Source organism: Colletotrichum gloeosporioides, assembly GCF_011800055.1.
Source record: "Colletotrichum gloeosporioides strain Lc1 chromosome Unknown consensus_65, whole genome shotgun sequence".
Taxonomy (NCBI): Eukaryota; Fungi; Ascomycota; class Sordariomycetes; order Glomerellales; family Glomerellaceae; genus Colletotrichum; species Colletotrichum gloeosporioides.
The window spans coordinates 66,972-91,353 of NW_025544710.1; the positions used below are offsets into that span (position 1 = coordinate 66,972).

At 50.4% G+C, this 24,382-nt stretch overlaps 7 protein-coding genes and 1 pseudogene across 8 annotated transcripts; 4 read left to right on the forward strand and 4 right to left on the reverse strand.

Annotated features, from left to right (window-relative positions):
* Nucleotides 1-457: 457 nt before the first annotated feature.
* GCG54_00012279 (putative transporter) lies at nt 458-2,272 on the reverse strand (the record flags this gene model as incomplete). The annotated part of the gene is made up of 5 exons (XM_045412160.1): nt 458-842; nt 895-1,438; nt 1,497-1,628; nt 1,694-1,938; nt 2,004-2,272. The coding sequence occupies 5 exons, from the start codon at nt 2,270-2,272 to the stop codon at nt 458-460; spliced, it is 1,575 nt and encodes a 524-aa protein (XP_045261195.1).
* Nucleotides 2,273-5,324: 3,052 nt separating this feature from the next.
* On the reverse strand, nt 5,325-7,376 carry GCG54_00012280 (uncharacterized protein; the record flags this gene model as incomplete). Its single annotated transcript, XM_045412161.1, has 3 exons — nt 5,325-6,938; nt 6,989-7,255; nt 7,338-7,376. The coding sequence occupies 3 exons, from the start codon at nt 7,374-7,376 to the stop codon at nt 5,325-5,327; spliced, it is 1,920 nt and encodes a 639-aa protein (XP_045261196.1).
* A 527-nt stretch (nt 7,377-7,903) lies between these two features.
* On the reverse strand, nt 7,904-8,448 carry GCG54_00012281 (uncharacterized protein; the record flags this gene model as incomplete). Its single annotated transcript, XM_045412162.1, has 3 exons — nt 7,904-7,985; nt 8,040-8,322; nt 8,385-8,448. 3 exons carry the CDS (start codon nt 8,446-8,448, stop codon nt 7,904-7,906), a joined length of 429 nt encoding a protein of 142 aa, XP_045261197.1.
* A 2,596-nt stretch (nt 8,449-11,044) lies between these two features.
* GCG54_00012282 (uncharacterized protein) lies at nt 11,045-11,306 on the forward strand (the record flags this gene model as incomplete). The annotated part of the gene is made up of 2 exons (XM_045412163.1): nt 11,045-11,179; nt 11,247-11,306. 2 exons carry the CDS (start codon nt 11,045-11,047, stop codon nt 11,304-11,306), a joined length of 195 nt encoding a protein of 64 aa, XP_045261198.1.
* Nucleotides 11,307-11,746: 440 nt separating this feature from the next.
* On the forward strand, nt 11,747-15,048 carry GCG54_00012283 (annotated as a pseudogene). Its single transcript has 5 exons — nt 11,747-11,872; nt 11,941-14,165; nt 14,231-14,309; nt 14,419-14,577; nt 14,599-15,048. Coding segments are annotated over exons 1-5 (3,039 nt in total).
* Nucleotides 15,049-15,128: 80 nt separating this feature from the next.
* On the reverse strand, nt 15,129-17,650 carry GCG54_00012284 (uncharacterized protein; the record flags this gene model as incomplete). Its single annotated transcript, XM_045412164.1, has 3 exons — nt 15,129-16,012; nt 16,068-17,330; nt 17,386-17,650. The coding sequence occupies 3 exons, from the start codon at nt 17,648-17,650 to the stop codon at nt 15,129-15,131; spliced, it is 2,412 nt and encodes an 803-aa protein (XP_045261199.1).
* A 343-nt stretch (nt 17,651-17,993) lies between these two features.
* Nucleotides 17,994-20,657, forward strand: GCG54_00012285 (uncharacterized protein; the record flags this gene model as incomplete). The annotated part of the gene is made up of 3 exons (XM_045412165.1): nt 17,994-18,087; nt 18,156-19,916; nt 19,966-20,657. The coding sequence occupies 3 exons, from the start codon at nt 17,994-17,996 to the stop codon at nt 20,655-20,657; spliced, it is 2,547 nt and encodes an 848-aa protein (XP_045261200.1).
* Nucleotides 20,658-22,461: 1,804 nt separating this feature from the next.
* GCG54_00012286 (putative transporter PB10D8.01) lies at nt 22,462-24,277 on the forward strand (the record flags this gene model as incomplete). The annotated part of the gene is made up of 7 exons (XM_045412166.1): nt 22,462-22,665; nt 22,724-22,746; nt 22,790-22,915; nt 22,965-23,032; nt 23,087-23,190; nt 23,250-23,422; nt 23,473-24,277. Coding segments are annotated over 7 exons (1,503 nt in total), but the record flags the coding sequence as incomplete, so codon positions are not given.
* Between the last annotated feature and the right edge of the window lie 105 nt (nt 24,278-24,382).

The window sequence follows — 24,382 nt, forward strand, 5'->3', positions numbered from 1 at the left end:
AGAGTCTGACTAGCCCAGCTGTCGACTTCGGTCGGGATTACCAGTCCTTTTGTATTTCGCTTTCAGCTCTTCGGTGATCGCCCCAACACAATCGCGTATACGGATTTGAGTAATGCGGCGACCGTTCAACGGTGCCCTGGGGTTTACCCCGCATATTTCGGGCGTTACCCGCGACCTGGCCCGATGTCCTCGGAAGCGGCCCGGCACTCTGGCCGCTGGCAGATCACTGCCTCTTTCTGGGATAACATCGCGGGACGTCAATCAAGAATACGACTGCGTCAAAGACTCAACAAGATAGTTCATCATAGATTACTCAAGTCGTAGCTATGCAATGCAATTTACCTGAGCGTCTTGAGTCAGAATAATTTGCCCCTATAATAGCCTGCCTACAGCGCATTTTAATATTGTGTCTCTATTAATCGCCAAATAACAGAATCAGAAGTGGTTGGAGCCATACTCAGTAGACGTAGATGAAGTTAGGGTTCTCCTTGTCCGTCAAATCCGTGAAAGCGGTAGCGTTGAGCTCGTCCGCAACGTAATTACCGCTGGCGCGTAGCTCTTCGCGTTGTTTCTCCTTGCGCTTGTTCTCCCAGATGAAGGCATACCGAAAGACGAAGAAAAGTGCAAGCTCAATGCAGTTAGCTACCAGCAAAGAGCCGATACCAAGGTGGTATGAGGGAGCCTGGTCGGTTTTGTAGAAGAAGGGGCTGGCGATGTTTCCAATGCAAGCACCGAACCAAATCATACCAGAAACAATCATTTTCTTAGATTGACCGCCAGTGTTTGAGGTGATGAGGGAGAGGGAGATGACGAAAGAGGCTTGATATGAGCCCGTCAGGTAGCTAGAGAGAAGGTTAGAGAACAGTTGCAACTTCGACCGAAAGCAAAACTCACAAGCAAATCAAGCGTCCGACATAAGCGTTCGCAGGGGCCAAGAGAAAACCCAGCGCACCGCCGATCGTCGGCAGCATGAACATCGCGCAAACAAGCGTGCGGCTGTTGGCCGGCATATACTTGTTCGCCAAGGCACCAAGCCCGATCCAGATCACCACCAGAGCGCCCTGCGGGATGCCAAGCAGCGCCGTCTCAAGCGTCCCGAAGCCAAGACCCTTGATGACCAGGGTCGAAAAGTTGGAGATGCCGCCGTTGGGGACGTTCGAGACGAACCCGAGCAGAGTGAAGAGCCATGTCTTGTAGTCGAGGTATGCCTCCTTAATCTGGCCCCAGTTGATCTTACGCTGCTCGATACCGGTCTGGTTGCGGCGCATGCGGGCGATCATGATCAGCTTCTCTTCATGGGTGAAGCCCCAGATTGTACGAGGCGAGTTCGGAAGGCAGAGGGCAAGGATGATGGCCCAGAAAGCGCAGAAAGCCCCGACGACAAGGAATTCGTAGCGCCACGACTCGAGGGCACCTTTGATATGACCGATTCCGTAGCCTGTGTGAACAGACATTAGCCAGCGGTCACCACTTGAAGAGGAGAGGCAACAACGCACCAATAAGACCACCTCCAGCAACACCGATGCCATTCCAGGCATACCAGGCCGAAATACGCGAGGGCTGCTCAGCACGAGTGTAGTACATGCTGGTGATAAGCATGAAAGCGGGGTCGGCGATGGCTTCGAAAGCTATTCTCATAATTAGCATCACATTACAATACTCGAACAATTTAAAGCAGTTGCTATGGTCTCACCTCCAGACAGCACTCGAAGAGAGAGAAGACCAGCAAAGTTTTTCGCAGCAGCTTGCGCCATGAGTAGAGCGCCCCACATGAAGATGTTGAAGGACAAGTACCATGCGGGCGGGCTGCGCTGCATGATGAGGTTGGACGGGATGGCCCAGATGAGCCAGCCGAAGTAAAAGCTGCTCGAGAGCCATGAGTACTCCTCACCCTTGAGGTTGAGGCCGTCCTTCAAACCAAAAATAGCAGCGTATGATCTGAAAGATGAAAAGTAAGCAACGACTTTCCAGGAACTTATGGGTTATCCATCAGGTCAACAAACAATGTGGTCTTATCGACGTAGTAGAAGAAGTAGCAAATGCCGAGCAAGGGAAGAATCCGCATGTCAAGCTTCCGGAGAAGTCTCTTCTCGTCGGCTTGGTCGATCGATTCATCGTTGGGGTACCGCGCGAGAGCTTCGAGGTAGATCTCGGGATGCTGTTGGTGAATATCCTCGCCTTCGACGTGAGGCTTGCGAAGGTCCTGCTCGACGTGTTCGACGTCGCTCTGGCGGGACTTTGCGTCGGCCACCGTCGGGGTGCTGTCGGCCATGTTGAAATTGACGGGATCGAGATGTCGCTATGTCGAGACAGGCGATTGCCGTGATGGTCTTTCAACGTGGGATATCCCTCTTCAAATACTTGACATGTCGGCAGTGAGCGCTTGGAATATCCCAAGCAATATTACTGATACCGACAGCTCGGTTTTCGGTCAACTCCCGCCGGAGATCGTTGTGGCGCGCTCAAAGGCCACTAAGCCCGCTAGGCAAGCCTTCGCGCCAACCTCCCTCACTCTCTACAGGGGCCCAGTCAAAAGCTGGTGTGGGTGACGGTTTCCTGAGTCGTGTGCGGGATGCGGGGTATGTACGGAGTTGGTAAGCTGCAGTTATTGGCGCTATCAGGGGGCATCAACAGCTTAACAGTGCTTTGCAGCGGGTATCATCCGCCGAGACCAGATATCAATTTTTCGAGGGGTTCCCCAATCAGTGATCACTCCTTGATGCCATTGAAGTATTTTACATTGTGTACGCTATTTTTGCATCCAAAGGAGTTCATCTACATGAACGTAAGTTCATCTCAAGGTTAGCTTTGCTTCTTGTCCCGATAGCCAGAGCTCGGATGACGCCCACTCTAGTATCGCGGGGTTCCGACCGCAAAGTCACTTCTCCGGGTTATTGCCCGTGGGGAACGCTCGTGGAGCGAGCTGGGGATGTGGGCAAGAACCCACACTATTGCGGGGAGGCCCAAGTTGTAGGAGCATAATGATACCAGTTCATGACCTTTCACTGGTGGATTTTGATCTTCCGTTGTCCTTACGTCGACGGGTCCATGAACTGAGGCTCAAGACCGGCGGCAAGATTGGCGTTTGGCGCTTGCGCCCTGCCAGGTTTGTTGAATCCACTAAGTTGGGTCCGCGATCGCACATCAATTGAAGCTATTTTCGCCTAGGAAGCAAAGTGCCGATGCCGCATGGCAGATCCCGTGATCATCAAATGGTTCGGACTCAGCTTCGGCTACCAGGCGCTATTGAGTGTGTCCGTCATTCTGTGAACCCATGTCCAAGTAGAAAGCCAAGTAGGTGGTAGAGAACAAGAGCTTGACTCCCTCACGCTGTGCCGATGCAATGTACGCGTGAACATTTTATATCTCATAGCTTCGCCAAGTCCTTTCGCAAAGTCTCCTCAATAGCGTCAGATGACGGCAAAAAGTCAACTTCAGCCCTCCAGCATGTTCATCCCTCATGCTGGGGCTCGTACATGACCAGGATGTAGGAAGCCCCGTCATTTTGAACGAGTAGCTGTGCAGTGCGCTGGAGTTCCCTCGGCTCCGCATGGCAAATCCCGGTTTTCAAGTTTTCTCCCCTTTGTCGATACTGGCTTTCTTGTTCAACAGCACACTCACGACATCCTCCCCGCCATGTCCACTCTTTTCCATCAACAGGTCCCGACAGTGCGGCCCTTTGGCAGCCAACCTTAATGCCTTGGCTCTCTGTATTTCTCCTTTGTGTTGAGAATAAAGCCCCAGGTGCGCGAAATTTAATATCCAACGATTGTGTAAAACGGCATAAGATAGTTTAGACGAACGACTGGGAGTTTTCGTTTTAGGGGATCAGAATTAGCGTCACAATATGGAGTTTACATAACACAAAACGGTATACAAATTGTATAATTGTTTCTAGAACTCAATGATGTCCTGGGCGACTTCAAATTCTTTGACAACCTATATGACCTGATCCTGATGGCAATCGACATCCTAAGGCACAAATAGCTACCCCGCGCCATACCGTGATTTTTGAATGACAAGAAGGTAACTACTTGCTATACGACCTGCTCGACCCATCTATGGGCACGTGAACGTCTGAGTACAGCTGTCGTTATTCTTCTTTCCCTTGCAAGCTGCTTCGTTCGCACTGTTTGCTGCTGCATTGAAAGTCGCCGCTTTGGCATCACGACACCTGGGGGCAGGATTGCTCGTGCAGAAAGGCTTGTTGCCAATGTTGCAGAATCCCGGTGCTTGTTCGTTAGCAGCCGATGCTGCCGTGATGAGACTAGTAAGGAGAGCAAAAGTGAAGAAGCGCATGTTGACTGGGTAGCTGTCGAACCGATGAGGTCAAGTGTGAAAATAAGCGATTGGTTGTTGAGATTACAGTATGAATTGTTATTGTTGATTGAGGGGTTGATGGTAGTTCACGTCATGACAAAAACTATCGAAGAGGCAGCGAGTTCAGGTTGTTTAAATACTTTTGGACATCATGGTGTTTCTTATGGACCTTTTGTGAAATTTTCCGTCCTGACTCGGTTGTTGATCCTGGCATTCTCGGACACGTGAGGAGGCCGGTGAGGCGAAACTGTAGCTCGAAGGGGAATATACACGACTCACCTATTACTTATGCGTACAAGGTAAATTACTAGCTGAATTTCCCTACGAAGCTTCTTTGAGATCTTTCACCTTGGGTGAAAACGGTTCGTCTATTTTGAACACAAACTGCTGTATCGTCTGCCACACTCCCCTGGTACTGTGGGGACTCTTCGCACCCAGGCAGCCGTGATAGTGTGAAGTTCACAGCCAGGGGGTTGCTAACGTATGGAGTGATTGTTTTTACCCAATGACCGGAGGCAACTAGGCAGTTGCAGATAAGCACTTCTGTGGCTCAGATTATCAGGAATTCAAATTCTTTAAGTTCCTCAAGATGTCTACTTGGATACAAGACAGCAAAAACAAAGTTGACGACGCTGCGGGTGGACATAATTATTCTGATGTCTCGTCTGTCGAGGCGATACGTACATACGTCACACCACAAGTTGACACAGCAATTGACGAAAATTGAAAGAAGAAAAAGGGACAGAAAAGTTATGAAGCGACATAGAGCTTCGTTCATATTACGGACCAGACTGAACATGATTTAGTGGACAGGCAGAAAGAATGACAGGAGTTCATTGATAGAGGAGCGCCGCCAAAGCAGGAGTATGACGAGCCTCTGTGGGCCAGAGGAGCATGTGGTGGATGAACATGTGAGATGTGTTGATGCGTAGATAGTTTTCACAAACGTGCACAAGCACAGACTAACTTCGAAATCTATCCAAACCAATATCGCCGAAGTCCAATCAAAGCCAATCATCATCCTCTCCTTCAGAACTGCTGCCATGGTCCATATCATCACCGCTCCAGTCGAGGCTAACTTTGTAGGACCTAAGGATCTCGCGGGTCTTGTTCTGTAGGTCTGACCTTTCCAGAAGCAGCTCATCCCTCATGCGCTTTGCTTCCTGTTTTGGAATCGGAAAGTCTGAAACGTTTTCGACCACCATGTCGACTACTTCCTTCGGTAGCTCCTTCAACTGTCCTTCGCTCGTTGAGAACTCTGCCGCCCACCAGTCAGCCTGTTGCGGAGGCACATTGGCTGTCGACAGAATTTTGACTCGTGGGTCGACCAAGTGAAGAGTCAAAACTTTTCTGTGCCCAGGCCGAGTCGAATCCTTTAGCTGAAAGGCGGACTCCTTCTGTTGCACAACGTTGGGGTATGCCAACATCAAACCCTCTCGCATGGTCGCAAATCCAACTTTCTGCAGAGACGGAGTCTTGTTCCTGAGGCCAAAGATTTCATCAAGGGGTCTCAGATCCCCTGTTTCAAAGCTGCAGTCTTCCTCAAAGTTCAAACCCTGAAATCGTGCCTGGAAGGATACTCTCGAGTCTGTAACATTTTCATCATCGAAAAAGTAGACTGCAGTGGCCACGATGTGTTCGTTCAGCGCACCATCCAGACAAAACTCATTCCGCAGATCACAGACTGGGTTCTCCGGAGTCAGGTACATTGCTCTCATCTTGACAATGACCTGAATACCGTCCGCCTTGCCTAGTATGCTTGTATAGTTCGCTATCACTTCAGGTGTAACAGAACTATCGTGTATATGGTATGCTCGTTCTTCCTTGGACCGTGGTTCAGGTTTGTCAATAACCCTGAAGTTACGCAGCCATGTATTGGTCCTTCGTTGCCACTCATCATCATCGATGAGTCCGCTCATTAGGTCATCTCTGATGTTGAGCGGGTCGTATGGAGGTGTAATAGGATATTTCCAACCTGCCTGATAGCAATCGATGCGCTTCTCGCAATGCATGGTTTCCTTGTAGACAGTGGAGTACACCAGGTTCCACATAGGCATTACTTTCGTGATGATGTTTTCCAAGACAGGATAGAAGTTTCGGTGGTCCTTTGGATGCAGGTTGTTGACGTAGCTCGTAATCTTTGCATTGATGCCGTCTGAGAATTCAACGTTGCAGGGAAGCCACTGGGATTTCCCGGAGAACAACGTGTAATAGATGCCGTCAACATATTTCTGCCTTTCGTCCTTGTCCGGCATTTGAACCGTGATTCCTTGGGTGATGTGATCAAGGCAGTCTTGAAGATCGATCTCCTTGGCGGGGAGAACCCGAGAGCGACCATAAACGAGCGGGTACATCGCTGGGTCAATTAGGTTGACCACAATATTCTTGGCGCTCGATGTGGACTCTATGTCCTGTGTGAGCGTGGTTTCCTTGCCTGAGCTCCAATCGATCTTGCGAAGTGAGGTTCGTTCTATGTTGCGAGCAGCCTTCTGGAGAAAGCTCCGCATGTCTGACGATATGACCCTGTCTGATCGAGTGATGCGCACTTCAATGTCAAGAATAGAAACAATTCCGGTCTCCTGATATAGCCTCGCTTTTGCCTGAAGTTCTTCTATGCACTGAGGAATAAGTTAGTGACCATGTCTATCATGACCTTGGCTGTTCTTACGCATTCAAACATTGCATCGGTGAAGTCGCCATGTCGAATTCCGCCAGCTCTGCGCCAATCCTTTCCAACGACATCATGCTTCCAAATGGCAATGGCCGCCTCTTGGAACACCCTCTGGTCCCAATTCTCCTCGAGTGTGACATCTTGTATGAACGCTACCATGCATCGCTCACGATTTGTGTGCGGCCAGTGTTGTTCCCAATCGTTCACAGCATCAGGAAAATGGTCTTCAGGTCTATGATTTAGGGGAAGACCGAAGCCGGGCAGCTAAAATTGAGATGATTAGCTCTGCTGCCAATTTTGTGATACTCTTCAAGCAATTCCAGCCTCGGGAATTTACGACACTAACCATGATTCGACCTGCTTCGATGACTGCTTCCGGTTCCATGTTGATATTTCTGCTTCCAGGACCAGACTACGTTTGGCAGCAATCGATGCGACTTTTGGGAGAATTATGAGTGACTCGCAACTCACGTGGCTCGGTCAACTTGGAGTGGCTGCCTTGAGAGATGGTGGTGGAAAGAGGGTACATTTGTCCAGGCAACAGATGGAAAGGCATGGGACGGGGTGCGGGGGTTGCAGATTTAGCGTGATCCTTCAGCAAGGAGCTAAGTCCGTCGTCAACAGCCACATCATGGAAACCACAGCATGGTATTTTTCAACGACAGAACCCTGCATTGGATCAAAAACTGGTGCTCTACTTCCTAGAGATAGTGCTCGCCTCTGACAGAGTGTCGGTCGCTGGTTGAGCACTAGAAAGAAGAAGCGAAGGGTGAAATTTGACGACAATATGTCCGTGGACGTTTTTGAGAAAACAAGTCTTCAATGTGGGTGGAACATGTGGTATCATAACTACTCCTTTAACGACTACTCGATGCTGCTCTCCTTTCTAATGAGTTCAATCGCTCTGCCTCCTTAGCATTTCGCAACAACATCCTGACCTGCCTTGACTGATTTGTCGAGCCCTGCTTGCGCATCAACGACAGCTTGGTCGCTCCTGCATAGAATATCAGTCATCGTCATCTCAAGCTTCAATGATTCTGCCACTTACTTATCGGCACCCGCGAGGGCATCGCCTGCTGCAGCAAGTCCAGCTGCTACTTCGTCACGGCTAGCTGCGGGAGGTGCACTGCCGCTCAAAAGAGATTGCGCAATTTGTGAAATACCTCCTCGTGCCTGTTGAAGGCCTGTGTTGGCAGCATCCTTGACTGTTGCATCGGTGATTTTGGAGACGGCGTCGTCGGTGTTGCCAAGGGCGCCGAGGATCTGGAGTCGTGCCACATTGCATGAGAGACTGCCCAGATTGCCAAGCAATTGTCGTCTGTCGATGCTTCCTAGAGTAACCAGCCAGTTAGAGAAATGAATGGGTCTGGTTGACATCTTGTGAGTTACTGACTCGCGGTAGCAAGAGTGGCGCTGGTAGCCATCAAAAAAGTGACGATAAGTTGCTGAGCGTACATCTTGGATTTTTTGGGGTGATTTTAGTGGGTATCGAAAGAAAGTGTGAGAATAGAAAAGGACACCAGGTCGTTATCCCAAATAAAGCCTAAAAAGATATTTGAAGATGACACCAGGTCAGAAAAGGAAGAGATTGATAAAAAGATGATTGAGAAGACAATCTATCGGATGGCAGTTTCACTGGTGATGAGTTGAAACAATGTTCAAGTGTTGACAGCGGCGTGACAGGTGCCATTTTATATATGGGATGGATTGACAGAAGCACTGCGCTAAGATGATGTGAAGAAGGATGCGCGGAGCCCGAAAGAAGGCTCAGCGCCTGGCATGGCGTTTCGAAGATCGAATGGAGTTTCAAAACATGGGAATGAGGTGACGCTGCTGTTCTCGGATGAACCCCCTGTTCCCTATGACCAGTGTTTGTGCTGGGGGGCCATGCACGGGAGGGGAGGTGGTAACGCCAAATCCCACCTTCAGCAACCTCGCTTATTCCAATTCGCTGCGCATCTTTCGAACCTCCTTGAAGATCAAACTGCCCGGCGGGGAACATTTGAATCCGCAGCGAGATTTGTTTTTGCGATTGGCTGCTCATCTTCTTCTCCAGGGGTTCTGATCTACAGATCCGACACTCTTCCATGAATGGCGAAACTGAATCCAATATCATAAATGCAAATGCTAAGGCCTCTGAAGCAGGTTCAATATTTCATGTCCATTAATAGCCTTATCTCCTGGTCACTTGTGGTGAGATGCGCTGCCACCCGCGTGAGGACTATCACGCGACAACACCCTTAGGCAGAGTGATCCCCTTAGGATCGGCCGAATTATCACCCCAGACGCCTAGCTTGTTGTGCACGAAATATCGCCGCAAGAAGAAAAAGAGATCTCACCAGTGAAAACGGAGAAAGTCAAATGCTGTATTATTCCTCACAACCAAAATATCATCTGTACTCACAAGGCACCATCGAATACATGAGCTATAATCGCTGAACATCTGTCTGAAAAGGTGTGTCCATAGCCGCAGTCTTGTGGTCTGACGTCTGGCTCAGCCCAGCCCAGTAGTCTTCATCAAGCTTCAACCGTGAAATTTTGACCATCTGATTTCCGAGCAATTGAACGGTAAGGCTTCGATTCCTCTGAGGAAATGTACCGGATTTCCATCTGGAATATCCTGGACATCGACAGGCAGATTTGCTCACTTTCTCGCCGGCCACATTGCCAATGTTCTTCATTTGCCCATGCGCATAGTACAACTTGCCAGATATCCTGATGGCTACCCGCTACAGCGGTCAAAGAAGGGTCTAGAGCATCGGCCAAGTCAAGTCTAAGGCAGCTCTAGTGACGGGAGACCCTAAGACAAGCGTGGCATAGTTGAGGCCAGAGCAGAACTCAGGAAAGAAAATGATTTGAAAAGCAAAGCATAAATCCAGAAGAAGAAAAAAACGCATAACTAAGTCTGCTGAAGGTGTGGTTCTATTCGACTAATTAGCGTGGTATTGATGCAGGCTCTTCCTCCTATCACAAAAAGCTGCACGGCGCAGCATAGTCTGTCTTATGAATGATTCTCGGGCCGATGGATCGCGACGGGTCTCTTTGACGGCCGCATAGTCGCCAGTTACGATTTTGGCTTGTTCGTCTTTCATCGCCCTTTGTTATTCACTCTAGATGTGCACAACGCGCAGTATTCTGTATTAGAATAACATTGATTCCGCAATTTCGACGCGAGGTGCCACTCCCGGTGCCGAATATGGTTTCCGACGCTTGAAATGCATGTCGTGGGTTGCTCTTGAGGGTATTCGAACCGCTTGTCGGATCCAGAGATCATAACGTTAAGATTCCATTGGACCAAGACTTTAGAAGATGGACTGGCTCGGTCAACTCTTTTCTTCTAGTTGAACATAGTTCCAGGTCAACTAAAATCCCCATAGCCGAGCTCTCGACCTCTCTCAGCTACTCCCAGCAAACCGGGTCTTAATTGGGGGAGCACCGTGCTTCTGGATACGGGGCATTGTTAAAGTTTCGGATACGCCGCAAATGTGAAATGGACTAGATGAGCCTGAGGGCGGTTCACGCTAGACTGACTCAGAGATGGAACCTGCAAGTACACTGTAACTCGATCTCAGCAAAGCAACGGAAGAGCGGACTTTGAAAGGATGCATGGGAATCTGGAAAGGAATAGACAGTCTGCCACTGGATACTAACGAATGTCCAGCCTGAATTGATCTCACCAAGGGAGCATTAGCAGTCGAGGTGTGTCAAGCTATTCTGCATGCAATAGGGACTCTCGTGACGAAACAAGCTCAATTTAATTACGGCCGCCTGGACCAACAGCAAGCGAGTCAAGAAACTCCGTCCAAGCATCTGTAGCCTAGCAAATCGCACCTTCCGATAGCGAAGAAAGGGGGTGGATCATAAGAATAAAAGCATGGTATCTTCCCCTGCAAGAGTTGTCAGTTCATACCATACGACTATTCGCGACTCACGTTCTTTACCCTCGAACTTCAATTTTCTCGGCGTTGTCACGCAGCCCTCACTTTCAACTTTCTACAGCTTTCGCTATAGAAAACTCATCCTCTATCAACTAGCGCAAATACCGACTCTACAATGAAGTTTACCGGGGCGATCCTTTTCCTCTTCGCTGCGGCGGCGTCTGCCCAGTCTTGTACTGGCAACGAGATTCAAGTCTGCCAGGGCAACAGCATCAAGTTCTGCAATCTTGCCAAGAACAACGTCTTCGATGTAAGCGGCGAACATTTCTAGCCACGTCACCCGGCGATAGCGACGGAATTGCTGACTCGTGCTATAGTTCATGGACTGCGGTCGCCAAAAGTGCGTAAATGTTGCTGGCGGCGCCAACTGCCAGTAAATTCAAGTGGGGATTTATTAGGCGGTCTCTTTCAGGGAAGATAATTCAGAAGGCATCCCCGTATTTTGACAAATGACTGTTTGACAAATGGCTGCCTTCGAGGCTCAAAAATTGCGTGCGAGTTCTACAGTGAGCGTTCCAGTATGGTTTCCTTCATCGTGATCGACTGTCAACCAGATCAACACGCGTGAAGCCCATTTCGAGGTGTCAGCGTCAGCACGATCTTACTAGCGCAAAACATGGGAAGCTGAAAACAAGGGTCGCTCAACGTTGCAGTGAGACCACCTCTTACCAACTTAGTGGGCCAATCAAATGCCATCTTTCGCTAGCACGCTGTCATCTCCCAACCACCTCAGCTTGCTTTATGGAGACCTTTCTGAGAGACAATTTCAGCTTCACATCTAACACTCCCTTGTCAAAATTGCGACCAATTTTGCAAGATGGAGAACAGCAATAGGAACGAAACTTTGTCTGACATCCTTGAGCCTAAAGAAGCCGTAGATGCGGTCGCAAAGTATGCGCCGCATCAGAATCACAGCAACGAGCGATATGGCGCACACAATGAGGTAAGAGAGCCTTCGAGCTGAGACGACATGCTTCACCTCTTTCCCGCCAGTACCTTACTTAAGCACAGGGTCTTTGCGAAGATTGCGCTGTGCTGGATCTGGGTGTACACTGCTTCAAAGTTCAACCTGGCTCTACAAAGCCTGCAGGCAAGCCGATACAAGATCAGCCAGCGCCAATCCGCTCGTACACAACACCACATCATCTTGGAAGCCTAAGTGATATCCGCAATCGATCATCGGAATGCGAGATGTGCGCTTTGATAATAGACTCGGTGGAGGAAGCAGGAACTCAAAACCCGACCGGTGACGTCTTGGACGCAGCTGCAGAGCATGCGCTTGAGAACGCCAAATGCTCCATCAGCTGGGAAATTGACGGCCGTGAAGCGTCCAGGTCCAAAAGCCGCGGCCACAACCCGTCGAATACAGTCCGGGGGATAACTAGACGCATACACATTCGATGGGACAACCCTCGGCTTTCAGATGCTTACCTGGTCTACGTCGCACCGGAGAGATTCGCAAGGACCGCGTCTGATGCTGACCGTGTCTGGGCCAAAGACTCGCTCTTCTTGGGGCGCAAGATTACCGAAGACATCGAGAATCAAGCTCTCATTCGATCATGGCTGGATCTTTGTCAAAAGTCTCATCGGGGCCCTTGTCGTCAAAATAAGGAGGAGGGCGTTGGGCGCTTTGTCGAGATGGTGTCTCACTCTTACTTCGGTGTCATCGACGTACAGAACATGCAACTCACACAATTGCCTTGTCGGTCTCGAGAGAGATCTCGAGATGGCAGACAGAGAAGATATGCATTGGGAACAGATTTGCATGAGCCGTACGTCGCACTTAGCTACGTATGGGGGACCGATGAAACGGCATACACAACCTTGACCGACAACGTCATGCTTCACCGTATGCACGGTGGACTCGAGGACGTTCTTCTTCGACTGCCAAAAGCCATCCAGGACGCAATCGACCTCGTCCGCAGACTCGGCTTCAAATACATGTGGATAGACCGACTTTGCATTGTCCAGAATAGCTCGCGATCCTGGAAGCTCAATGCATTCAACATGGACCTTATTTACGGCAACGCAGCACTTACTATATGTGCAGCGGATGGAGATGCATCGATTGGGTTGAGGGCTATGCGACCAAGTACTCGCAACACCAAGCAGTACAAGCGCATGATCAACCCTCATCTTGAACTGATGGTCACACGCCCACCCGAGATCTACATTCGCTCCTCAGAATGGAACGAGCGGGCCTGGACATTTCAAGAGCGGCTCCTCTCGCGTCGATGCCTGATCTTCACTAATGGAAGGGTGTACTTCCAATGTCGATCCACTGGCATGTCGGAGGACATCTTTGGAGACCAAAAGGGAGCGGGTTGGTCGTTGGACCTGGTCGATGCGCCTATGCAAATGTTCCGACAACTTAACGACCGTGCCTTCTGGGTGTACATGAAGTGCGTTGAGCTCTACACCGAGAGGAAGCTGACTCAAGCCAAAGATATCCAAGCAGCTTTCAGTGGTATGGCTAACATGATGGAGGAACGCATGAATGCGCCTTTCATACATGGGCTTCCTAGTTCCCATTTTGATCTGGCTCTTCTTTGGGAACCCGTTAGGTCCGTCAAACGGAGAACGTCTTCGACAAATAAAAACGATCATACGATCCCAGACTTTCCCAGTTGGTCTTGGACGGGATGGATTGGAGAGACTAAGTACCATGATGACTTGATTGGAGGTGCCCTTGACAATGTTTCCCAGTGGCTGAACACACACACTTGGATACAGTGGTGGGTGCGGGATGGACACGGCGATTTACGTCCACTGTGGGATTATCATCAGTCACTGGAAGACGCTAGCGAAGATCGCAGCTGGAGAGGCTATACGAAAAAGAGAGCAGAGAGAAGTGAATTCCGCTCGGCTACCACAACATCAATGGCATACCTAATCGTAAAATAGGCATTCCATCCGACTTTCCACGTCGTCGGGGATCTCCAAGCCCAGTACAACGGGACGGTTCACCAGACGCTTCTTCGTAAGGAATTATGCACAGTGATTCTAAAGATTGTTTCTAAACTCAACTCTAGTTACAGCGATGATTCAGCGTCTTATTCTGACGTAGATGTGCGGCTGCGTGAAAGAGCCCGATCCAGATCCCGGTCTAGACAAGGAGCACCGAGGTCCAGGAACACCAAACCACTCTATCAGGGGTACACGGAGGCCACTTCTTACAGGCAGCCTGCCGCTTTCCGGGCGTCTGATTCTGTCACTCGAGCATACAGTGCGGAAGAGTAAGTCTCTTTAGGACCAACTTGGCATCTTCAAAGATGTAATCTTTCTGACGTAAAAATTGTAGGCGATCCAGAATACCAGTTGTCGCGGACAACAGAGATAGGGACCGACGGTCGAGGCATGAATACGAAGACCATTTGAATGTACCACCTCATTCTCCGCCTTCTCCGAAGTAGTGCGTAAAGAGAGCTTCAATTCCTCAGTCGGATGTACAGGCAAGCTGACAGATGAGCCAGTGATCAACGCAGGAAGGTCACCCGGGAAGGCGCGCTGTTCGGCGCTGGACCAGTGGTTTCCGGAGGCCTAGTCTCAGCCCCGGCGCCGGTTCACACCGCGGACTTCTTCGACATGTTCTTCGAGGATAACGAAAAAGAATTCAGTATCACGCTGCGAGATTATCCGTATCGCGTCGTGAAGGCTCCCTTCTAACAGAAGCCCGAGACCTCCGAATTCCCTCTGCTTCCAATCCTACAGTTCCGCACATGGCACATATGGCTGTACATCAAACATAACGGCCCATCGGAGCGGCAGTTCCATGACCGCAAGCTGCTCAGCATGGGCACGAAAACTGGTCTGGCGAGATATCATATTGCGGATGAGATGGGCGATTGGTGTGGCTCGGTAGTTTTGGAAGCTGAATGGGCAGCCAAAGCGAGCGACAAGCAAGAGTTCATCGCCATCTCCGAAGCGAAGAGTTTTACGCGTGATGAGTGCCCGGAGTGGACATACTACATCCCCAAGGAGAGAGAGCAAAGCGAGTGGGATTTGTTCTACGTCCTTCTGATTGAGAGGAAGGATGAAAAGTGGGAGAGAGTTGGTGTCGGAAAGGTTTTCAAGGAGGCCTTTCACAACTCGAAGCAAAAGGAGATCATGCTTAGTTGAAATGCTTGTGTGCGAAATTGCCAAATGTATTCTAACTAGAAATGCTACATATAGTCTATGATCTGTGACCGACTCTTTATCTAATTTCTGATTTCTGCCCGTTGAAAAGTGATTAACTTCTCTCCTACTGGTCCTTGCACAGTTGCATCACCCTGATTTATATAGCCAGGAGGAGGTAAAAGCTCCGCGGAAATCCCGGGCGGTAGTGACAGGTTAACACCAATCTTGCCAGCTCCCTCGTCGACGTTGAGATTAACCTCTACTTTGCCACTTGAAGTCTCCTTTCCATAGTGTGCCGAGCTGATACCGGACAAAACCGGTGCAACCTGGATTTTCCTCCATCCAGGTTCCAGAGGTTTCACACCAGCAACGTATTGAGGCAGCAAGAACACAGGCCACGATGACCAGGCGTGCATCAAAGACGTATCGTGGTAGAAAGGTTCTCCTTCGGCGGTCATTGCTTCCCAGTGACCGCCGGAATAGTTGGGGCTTGACGTATCAGCCATCGGGCCCCAGACACTGTCAATTAGCTTGATAGCTTCTTGCCCCTTGTGGTGGGAGAAGAGCGCCTCAACTGCAAAGCCCGTAGCATATGGGCTGATAACTCCTGTCCTGTCCCAGTGGTTCAATCCCTTGAAGGCTACAGGCTTCGTGCCTGAGGGACACGCCAAGTGTCCCGCAGTCTTGTCTGGTTCAGACGTAATTCCAAGCGACAGTGCGTAGCCGTTCGTATCTTGGCAAATTCCGTCACTGGGAAGAGCTATTCCCATGCGGATGCTACAAGTCTCTGGATTCCATAAGTGAGCAAGTATGTTGCTTTTGAGAGTCTCAGCTTGTTCGGCAAGCTGTGACTTGCGTCTTGAATCAGATGTCATTGCAATCACAGCATTCAATGCGTCGTAATATGCGAGGTTCGTCGTTCCTGCTGCGCCAAACACTGGGCCACCAAGAGGGTACCAGTGCACTCACAGTTGTTAGCAAATATTCAGAAAATGGCATAGAAATTAGATAACACTTACTTGAAAGTTCAGGATGTACCTCAATAAGGCCCGAAGGCTTCAAATGGGATTCTGCGAACTTCAAGAGATTTTCAGCAGCGGGGAGGAACCGCTGAACAACCGTGTCGTCTCCGGAATGAAACCAGTAATCCTTCGCAGCAACCACCAGAAGGCACGCATATGTCATGGAGTAAAATGCATATGTCGGTGGTGGCGCGTCGCCTGTGTGGATGGGTGCTTGAATGGGACACAGGTTACCGAGATACCCATCCTCAGTCTGGTGACTCGAAAGAAGCTCAATGCTGCCGGCAACCGCAGCCATGTCCAGCCCAGCGTAAGCGACTCCCCGACCAGAGACAAACAGATCTCCGCCAAACGTGGCTCTGTCTCTCTTTGCTCCATCAATCATGCAAGCCACGGCATTTGTTCCGACCTGGAAATCAGCCAGTGTCCTGTCCTTGTCCTCGAATCGCAAGCTGTTCTCGTACAGGACCTCGCCGGCGCCTTTCACAGCAAGGTCTCGATAGACTGCCAGCCATCCATTGGGTCCCCCAAATGCCACAGACCCGGTGTTGATGCCAGATCCTCCAAGAATTGGCCGAAGCTGAACGTCTGCGATTGTCGCAACCTCCCGGTCGTTGATTGTGACGGCAATTACATTCCCCTTGGTAATAGTTGAAACTTGGATCCAGTCCCCTTTCTTCGCAATGCCGTGAGTCGACCAACTTCCAAAGCTCTTCACGGGGAACACCGCAGATTGGTCAGCCAAGCCTTCGTACGCTCGGAGCTCCTCGGCGTCGATGTCGAGGCAAAAGATAACTCCGTTGGCCACCATATGAACGCCCCAGCTGGCACCAAGATGCTCAATACGAACTTCAAATGTGACTTCTTTGTCTCCCCACCGAGTGCCCTGTCGACATGGAGCCCAGTGCTGACCAAGAACTCTAGTGCCGTCATTCGTGACTTCCCATGATGGAGCTGTCTCGCCCTTGAAGACGGTGCACATGTCCACAGTGCGGACACCGTCTCTCCAGATTCGGTTGAGAGTTTCGTCGGAGCAGTGAAAAGAGGCCTTTGGCTCGATAAATGGCCTGACAAGCTCAACCCCAACTCGACTGATAACAACGGACGCATCTTCGGAGATAAGCACAAGCTTTAAGTACCTCTGCGATCTTTGCGCAAGGTTTGCCTTGATGGTTTGCTGTGATTCAGATGGATCAATCTTGATGGCAACATTGCGGTAGCAATCCATTGCATTGGAAAAGAAAAAGAATGGCCCATCTCCTGCCATTCCAAACGTTAGCCCTGTGTCTCAGGTTAGGTCAACGAAACCCCTTACCAGTCTCGCAATCAATTCCCCCGATTGTCTCGCTGTAAACAGCTTGAAGCTGTATCTGCCCATGGCCATGTGCGCGTTCCACGACGATGAACGGAATTCCACCTATGCAAATTTCATAGTCGAACACAATGCTAGCCCTTGCGGTGGGCTCGGAAACCTTGCTGTTAGAGAGTGTAAATGTGCCCGAGTTAGCGTCTCGATCAGCGCCTTTAGACACCGATAGGACCTTCTTTGGCACAATCACTTCGGGAGCACTGACAGCCATTTTCGGAAAGCAGAACGAAGAAAAGACAATTGCAGGCACCGATCTCACTTCAAAGCTCTTGGTGTCATGGAACTTGTAAGTAAACGCGAGCGGCTCATCCGGGGTAAATTAACACAGTCCCGGTCTTCATCCGTTTCGGGAAATCCGACATTGTTCAGAACGCTAGTCCCGATATGGACTGACGTCCACCCGGCTTTGTGGGGTAAAGGTGGACGTAAAACATAAGAGGACGCCGACGTCCACCCAGATCTACTGCTGGCGTCTCACGTGCGAAAAAGACGTCCACCGTAGACATATCGTGTGCATCTAGACGAGCGGCAACTACTCAGATCGGCCCCGCAAGATGGCTCCGAAGCGGAAGACCGGAACATACCCCTGTTCGAAATGTCCTCGAATATTCAACCGACTTGAGAATTTGAAACGGCATCAAAAATCACGTAGGTCTCCACCACAGCGGTTGATCCACTAATCACGAAGAGGACTTGAATCGCTCACAATGTTCTAGATCAAGGAAGCCTTCCACATTGCTGCGACATCTGCCAGAGAGAATTCTCCAGAAGCGACTTGTTAAAGAAACATCAGCGCACCCACCAACGCCAAGACGAGCAGCAACCAACAGACGAGCCTCCTCTTGGGAAGAGGAGATATCCTTTCGTGCTCGAAAGCAAATATGGCTCATCTAGTAGTGACACTTCTTTCGCGCCAGGTGACAACGAACCTGAGCCAGGCCCAGCGGTAGATTCGAACCTGTTGGGTCAGCCTAACCAGGAGGGCCTCTTCATGAACCAAGCTGTGCAAGGTGCACCAGTTCTTGTGGATGGGGACGTGGATTTCACAGGCTTCTTTCGTCCTTGGGATACTGGGAAACACCTTGATACAAATGATTGGTTCACTCAAGATTTTTATGACGCTTCCCAAGAAATGGCGACAATTTTTGGTCCCAATGACTTCATCGCGCCCGGAAACCAATCAGCGTATGGAGCCGCTCATGAGCTATGGAGCTGCCTGGAGCCACCTGAGGCCATGCAATTCAATGTGTTCGGATTGCAAAGCATTGATAGCAATGCACAGGTCACTCCAGTGACATCCGGAGACGTCACCGAAAACTCATCGCGGGCAGCCTCACCACCAAACATGCCTTCGAAGGAGGATGCCATCGCATTTGCGTGGGATCCTGCATCCGAGGGCATACGTCAAACAAGACCTATCATAATCAGCCAAAATCATCCATTGAGGCAAAATCACAATCCGCGATTCGATCTCAACGACGCAACCTGGGCCAATGTCCACAACTTCTTAGAAACTCAGTCGCCGACAGCAGACAGCTTCATCTTACCCCCGCTAGGAATTGCGAATGTTTTCTTTGGGCTATTTCTTCAAAGATTCTATGCGCAAAGTCCTGTGCTCCATCTCCCAACTCTCAACAGCAATGAGCTTCACCCTTCTCTGCTTTCCATTATGGTGGCAATAGGCGCGATGTACAGCCACGTACGGCAGACCCGTCGCTTTTCAATTCTGTTGCTCAACCGCTCCCGCCAAAACCTTCAGGTTCTCATCGAAAGAGATAGAAGACTTACCCGAGACCCACACATCATATATGCGTACTCGTTGATGTGCTATACTGGGCTGTGGTGCGGGAACAAAGAAGCTTTTGAAGTCGCCGAAGCATGTCGAGGCACCCTGGTCACTTACGTCAGGCGCCTGCCCGAGTTTCTCTATAGTATGACTGACGACAGCCTACGCGACAGCCTGGACAGAATGAAAGCCTGGGCGCGTTCGGAATTTGTTCGGCGAGTGAGATGGTTTGTGTTCATGGTGGATTCCCAGTTTCCTGCACTCCTGAATATGAGGAGCATGATATCCGTATCGGAGGTTTATGATTGGCAACTTCCGTGCAACGAGACGTTGTGGCAAGGCATGTTGGGTGCAAGCGATCAAGACCTTGAGCCCATGTTACTGGGATCAGCCAACGAGAGCCAAAATACTCTGCGAGGACTTATGCGAAATGGTACGATGAAACGACCACCACAGGACAAAACACCAGCGATGGGTTTCGTCAAAGGCTTGACGAAAAGGATAAATCCATGGGCTACGTTTCTGGTCATCAGCACATTGGCAAGCCAAGCTTTAGACTGTGCCCATGATCATTCAATGAACGCAAACATCACATGCTCGGACAGCCTTGAACACCACGAGAGAGATATTGACCTTTCTACCTTCGAAGGTCTGAAAAGCGGACCCGGAGTCCCTAGATATAACGTAAAAGGTATGCCACACCCTTATCAAAACAATGCCGTACTAACTCGCACCATTAGGTGCCCTTGAGTACTGGAAAACTTTCATTGCCCGTGCTGAAAAGCACGATCCAGATGCGTGGGGGGTCAATGAATACTTTCATAGCGCATCTCGGGTTCTGCTTTCGCTGGCAAATCTCAATCTTACCATCTCTGTATCCAATCTGCAAGACGCCATCGGAAAAAGCGGACCACAGGGGATCGCCCGCGGATTGGACCTTTTCAAGCGTCAATTAGGGAACATCCCCTATCTATATGGCCATGAAAATTCGAATTTGCGCCATGTATTGTCTAGATGGACGCCTTCAACTTCAGTGGAGAACAGATACATCGGGCTTTTGACGGTTTTTGACCAGGCTATCAGAAGTATTCACGACATCATCTCTATCCCCACGTTGCAACAAGCAGCTCCGTACAGCATCATTAGCACCTTTCTCAACTACGTGCTGCTGTGGATGTTGATTGGGACCAGTACGACAGAAGAGCTATGTTTTCTCCGCTGCCTTCTCGACAAACAGTATGAGCTACCATTCACCACAGCAGTACAGATAAAGCTGCGCGACATCCTTGAAATGGCTTTGGGCGATGGGAATGGTGGTTCGCATAGAGCTGAAGTAATATTTCGGCACGCTTCTCAGGAGCTTACTCGCCTAGGGACTTGGGGAGCATCACTAAATCTTGCTTTGCTGCTACGGCTTAGAGCTAGTCAGTAGTGATTGGAATTGAATAGTATTCTTCATCTTCCTTCGTTGTTCAGCCAAGTTTGATTTCCGATCTCCGTTGCTCTCAAGTGCAGAGTTGGCGCAACACTGGCCTCAACCCGTCTGCCGTCTCATCTCACATCAGACAGCTTATAACGTTGACTGTGACTTGATAAAGCCAAAGTCCCAGACTAATGACGGTGCGCAAATCGGCATTCTGCAGATCCTATCATCCAACTTCAGGAAGGCAAACCAATCAAGTTATAATGATTTCGTGAATCGTATCGTAGCCGGACGGGGAATGTCCCAGTCAAAGACTCAAGTTGAGCTTCATGGGGCCACAATACTCGCGTCTTATCTTGCTTGTGGATTTCTCGGCTACCGACTTGAACCACCCACTGGCGCCACAACCCAACATTCTAGATGTAACATTGACGCAATGATAACATCCAGGTCAGATTTCCCGGATGTCCATTCAGCGCTCAAATCTCACATTTGATGCGTGGTCTCGGAACATGAACTTTCGCATCATCACAAAGCTCCACAAATCATCCATCAGTCCTTTGGCCTTCTGAATGATAATCACCTGCGAAAAAGTCATTACGCAAAGTAGGTCTGCTTCTCGGCCGCATTGATTGGCATGTAGGGCCATAGATATGCATCGCTGTTGAGTGATCATCCCCCTTTTGGGAAGGTATCCGGGTATCGGCCATGCACTGGTCAAGATGCACAGTTACAGCGCAGAGTCTCAGTCGGTGCTTCTTCCAGCTGCCGGTCGTAGCCGCACTAATGAAGTGGCATTGAAACTGCACATATCTACAAAGGGTTCAGAAGGAACGTCTGACGTCTTATGATTAAGGTTGTACTTTTCCACTGACCCGCAATCTCCGAACCAGATCTCGCATTCGTAAGTAAAGAAAAGGCCTTCATGTGTTTATCCGTGTTGTGGGTTCGCGTCAGGCCCATGGCAGTAGGATCCCGAGTCTTCGCAAGGGACCATCCACACACCCTTGTGTTTTCCTATCGGCTTCATGCGACGCTACGCAGAGCGACTGTTGAGACACGCGCAGTAGTCGCCGCATTTAGTTCCACTATTACACGTGGTAGCTGTACAAGTGTGTCTCCTGTCGCATTTGTGCACGCTGACTGAACCGCATGCAGATGCATTGCTTTTCCTCGGCAAGATCGGCTCTGCGAGCCCAGGAAACAGGAATCACAGCGCAATTATAAATCAAACGCGTTGGGAAAAGAATGACATGTCTGACCTGATCCCCCACCGCCTCTGAAGGAGCGCGTGTGCTTTTCCGTGCGGTGAGCCTCGTCATCGCCCCCGTTCAGGTCGGCCCCCCATGAAACGGAAAAGCAAACCACCTGCCCTTCCAGACTCAGGTCGCAAGGCTCCTTGTTGAATGGCTCTTTTCCGATACGACACTTCCCTGTCAACTGCCTGCGAGGGCCTTTACCATGTTAATACTAGCGCAGGGTCTAAATCGGCCAGCTAGCTGCTCTTTCCCCAAACCCCGCACGAGCGGAAAAGCTCGGCGCCCCATCTACCCCATTTCCCCCATGGGGGGCTCCACGCAGATGTGGCCCCTTATCACGACTTCAGCGGAGCTAACGCGGAGCCTACGGAGACATGGGGAGAGGTGTTCGTCTCAAGCTTGCTCCGGTATATATGGCGGTTCTGCACAGACGAACTAGTCTACTGGCGACGTTCTGAGCTCTCAGGTTCTCGTTCATCCAGCGCAAGACCTCGACTCGGCCGCTGTTCGACCACGTTAGACGACCACGGACGCCCTGAATCTCGTTTCGGAGACACACACACATCAAGATGGCTGCGCCAAGGAAATCAGAGGAGGGCAAGGCGGACGTCAGCCAAATGGAGCGCGTTCTGACCGCCGGCTCTCTTGGCGACGTCGACAAGCCCAACCAGGACTCCAAGGTCGACGAGTTTGGAGCACACACCAAGACCGACCCCAAGGAGATCGCCTTGGTCAAAAAGATTGATTGGTACATCTTGGTATGTCTTGGCAGACACTTTGCGCGTGGCATTGAGACTAACTGAACTCTCCGTGAAGCCCATTCTCTGGGTGATGTACTTGTAAGTCGCCACGGCCTTTCAGAGTCGTGATTTGTACTAACAGGAAACTCGCCAGCTTGAACTTCCTCGATCGCAATGCCATGATCAATGGCAAGCTCAACTCGCTTGCGGATGACCTGAATCTCAAGGGCACCCAGTACAACACCTGCGTGTCCATCCTATTCGTCGGGTAAGTTGGAGATCCTCGGCGTTGCAGACACTAGACTAAATCTCGGTAGATACCTGTGCGGCCAAGTTCCCTCCAACATGATTCTCAACCGAGTGCGACCGTCTTGGTACATGGCTGGTATGTATGCCAAGCTTCCGATGAGATACGCGAAGTCCTAACGGAGGTGTATAGGGTTCATGCTGGCGTGGTCGATCATCTCCCTGCTCACGTACATGGCGCATGACTACTCGACGATGCTTGCCTGCAGGTTCTTGCTTGGCATTACTGAGGCTCCCGTAAGTCTAAACATTCCGATACTGGCTATAGGAGGACAGCCGCAACTGACAATATGAAGTTCTATCCTGGCGCTCTGTACATGCTCAGTATGTTCTACACCCGGAAAGAGATTGCCACGCGCATGGCAATTTTCTACACCGGCAACATGTTGGCCAGCGCCTTTTCAGGCTTGATTGCCGCCGGTGTCTTTGCTGGTCTGGATGGAAAGCACAATCTTGCTGGGTGGCAATGGTGAGCTTCGCAACCTGCTTCACCTTATTCTCAGTGCTAATAGTCGCTAGGCTCTTCATCATCCAAGGTGCCGTCTCCATCGTCGTTGCCATCGCGGCTTTCTACCTCCTCCCCGACGCCCCTCTCAAGACCCGATGGCTCACCGAGGAGCAACGTCAAATGGCCCACAAGCGCATCTTCGACGATACGACCGACCGTCGCGAGGGTGGAACCAGTGTCTGGAAGGGACTCCGTGAGGCCTGCTCCGATTGGCGTACCTGGGTGTTCTGTCTCATGGACAACATGCATCTCTCGGCAAACGGCTTCAAGAACTTCCTTCCCAGTGTCGTTAAGACTCTCAACTATAACACGACAATCACGCTGGTGCTGACGTGCCCGCCTTACATCCTTGCCGGTATTCTCAGCATTCTCGTCTCGCACTCTTCCGGTCGCTTCAACGAACGTACGTGGCACACAACCGTGAGCAAGCTGATCGCTTGCGCTGGGTTTGCCATGAGCGTGGGAACCCTTAACACCACTGTCCGCTACGTCGGAATCATGATCTTTGTTGGTGCGACGTACGGCGTGAACAACATTATCCTGGGGTGGACGGCTTCGGTATTGGGACAGACCGATGAAAAGAAGGCAGTCGCCATCGCCATGTGTAACACCTTTGGCAACCTTGCCAGTGTTTATACGCCTTACCTGTGGCCCGACTCCGATGAGCCTAGGTACTTGAAGGCTATGTTGGCCAGTATCGGGTTCTCGCTTGGTGTTGTGGTGTGTGCTTGGGTAATGCGCTTCGCACTGCAAAGGCAGAACCGCAAGATGCTCGCTGCTTCCAACGGGGGGGTCACGAACTTGTATGTGTACTAAGTATTGGGAACTATGATCATGATTATGCGAAAGGCTGTGCGAGCATTATTGATCCCGGATTGGGTCAAGCAGATGTGATGGATTGGTATGATCTAAGATTAGAAC